This window comes from Psammomys obesus, unplaced genomic scaffold (assembly GCF_907164565.1).
Source record: "Psammomys obesus unplaced genomic scaffold, mPsaObe1.curated_primary_1811, whole genome shotgun sequence".
NCBI classification, from domain to species: domain Eukaryota; kingdom Metazoa; phylum Chordata; class Mammalia; order Rodentia; family Muridae; genus Psammomys; species Psammomys obesus.
In genome coordinates, this window is record NW_026596039.1 from 24,657,423 (window position 1) to 24,659,751 (window position 2,329).

Below are 2,329 nucleotides of genomic sequence, written 5' to 3' on the forward strand. Positions count from 1 at the left end.
AGGTCCTGTCCTAATGTCCTTCAATGAACCCTGATGAGAAAGTGTAAGACCAACAAACCCTTCATCCCCAAGTTGCTTTGGTCATGGTGTCTAACCACAGCAATAGTTACCCTAAGGCACTTTCTTTCTGTCTGCCTTGTACATTGGAGTACACACATACAAAGATCAGAGGCCAATCCGTGGTTGTCAGTCCACTCGTTTTACAGTGTGAGTCCCAGGGCCTCAGGAAATCGGGCTTGAGAGCGATTGTCTTTACCCTCTGAGCCATCTAGTCAGCTCCTGTAATAATCCTATTTTTCATGTTAATTTTAAGAAGTCTCTCTATACAATGTTCTAGAAACTTCTACCATGTTTCTCTCTGACTTTGGAATTTCTTTATGTGCTTTTGGCCATGAATTGTTTTCAAACCAGGAGAGGAAGGGCATCAGTTCTCTCAAGTATCTCAGTATAAATGGAGGGTCTTTTTCAGCACTGCGTGGACCTCCCTATTCCTCAAGCAATAGATGATTGGGCTGCACATGGGCGTAGCCACTGTGTAGATGACTGACAGTACCTTGTTGAGGTCTGTGGATTTGATATGGCTGGGCCTGGAATACGTAAACAGGACCACAGAGTAGAAAATGCCCATTACAAGGAGATGGGAGGCACATGTGGAGAGCGCTTTGTGGCTCGCAGCAGCTGAAGGCATTTGGATCAGTACCCTACCAATAGCCACATAGGAGGCCAGAGAAACTAGTAATGATCCAGAGAAGATGACAATGGCTGAGATAAAGTCTACCAGCTCTGTGAGAGCCATGTGGGTGCAAGACAGGTTAAGCAGTGGAGAGACATCACAGAAGAAGTGGTTGAGGACATTGGGGCCACAGTAGGACAGGCTTGCGATGCATGTGGTCTTGACCACAGAGACCAACAGTCCACCCAGTCCATCCAGGAGGACAAGGCCAATCCCCAGCAGACCTGGGGCCTCATGAGCACTTGGTAATGCAGTGGACAGCAGATGGCTACGTAGCGGTCATAGGCCATGGAGGATAGGAGGGTGCACTTGGTAACAATGAGAGAGATGAATAAAAACAACTGGGCCATGCAGGATGAATAAGATATTCGGCAAGGGCTGGACCTCAGGCCCATGAGCAGGCTGGGCATGGTGACTGACACATAGCACATCTCCAGGCAGCTGAGGTTGCCCAGGAAAAAGTACATGGGCTTGTGTAACAACTCACGGTGGCTGCTGATGAGGTACAGAACTAACATATTCTCTAAGAGGATCAGCAGGTAGAGGGTCAGAAAGATAACAAACAGACCAACCCGGATGTCTTTCCTGGCAGACAAACCCAGCAGGATAAAATCCTGATCAGTGGACCTATTGGACAGTTGCAGAAATCTCTCCATCTAAGTAAAAGAAGAAATAGGGTTATAAAGACCCTGATCTGTTCCAAAGTATAAAGGCATCTATGGGTAAACCTACTTGGAGCTAAGTCAACTTAGCAAGCTGTTGACCTGTGTCAGGCAGAGAAACTATGAGAAACTGGAAAACTGCAAAAACCAAAACTGGAAAACTGACACACACGAAATCTACCAAGTCCACAATTTTAAGAAAGCCACATTTGTGAGCCTCAGTTACTGTATTGGTAAAACAGAACTGAGGGGCTGGAAGATGGCTCAGCAGTTAAGAGAACTGGCTGCTCTTGCAGAAGACCTGGGTTTGGTTTCAGACACCTACCCAGCATCTCTCAGCCATCTCTAAGTCCAGTTCCAGGTGATATAAATCCTTCTTCTGATCTCTGAGTGCACCAGGCATGGACATGCAGCCAAAACAATAACACACACAATATAAAATAAAAAAAATCTAAATGAAATCAAACAGAATGAAATCCATCCTCACAAAGCCCTTAGGCCTTGTGAATGTTTAGTGTTTTGGGGTTTGGTTTGGTTTGGTTTGGTTTTTGCACTGCTGAAAATTGAACCCAGGGCTTTTCCCCCATCTTAGATGAGAGCTACACTACTGAGTCACATCCCAGCCCCTTCATGATATGTAAGTACAGCAATAAATGAGATTGTGCTTTATAAAATAAGGGATATTTTCTTGGTTTTGATGACCTTAAATGATCATTTCTGGATCAGCTTTCTTTCTTCAAAACCCTCTAAAGATTTCAAAATTATGAGCTCTATTTCAAATGAGACTCATGACAAACATTCCCGGGTATATGTCTCTTAACTGAGATCATTTCTAAATGAAATCTATCACCTCTCTGTATGTGTGCGTGTGTGAGTACATGCATGCATGTGTGTGTGTGTGTGTGTGTGTGTGTGTGTGTGTGTGTGTGTGTGT

At 44.7% G+C, this 2,329-nt stretch overlaps 1 protein-coding gene across 1 annotated transcript; it reads right to left on the reverse strand.

Moving 5' to 3' along the window:
• Positions 1-442: 442 nt before the first annotated feature.
• On the reverse strand, positions 443-1,389 carry LOC129687372 (olfactory receptor 5-like). The gene is given in 2 exon segments (XM_055621709.1): positions 443-922; positions 925-1,389. Coding segments are annotated over 2 exon segments (945 nt in total).
• Positions 1,390-2,329: the final 940 nt, after the last annotated feature.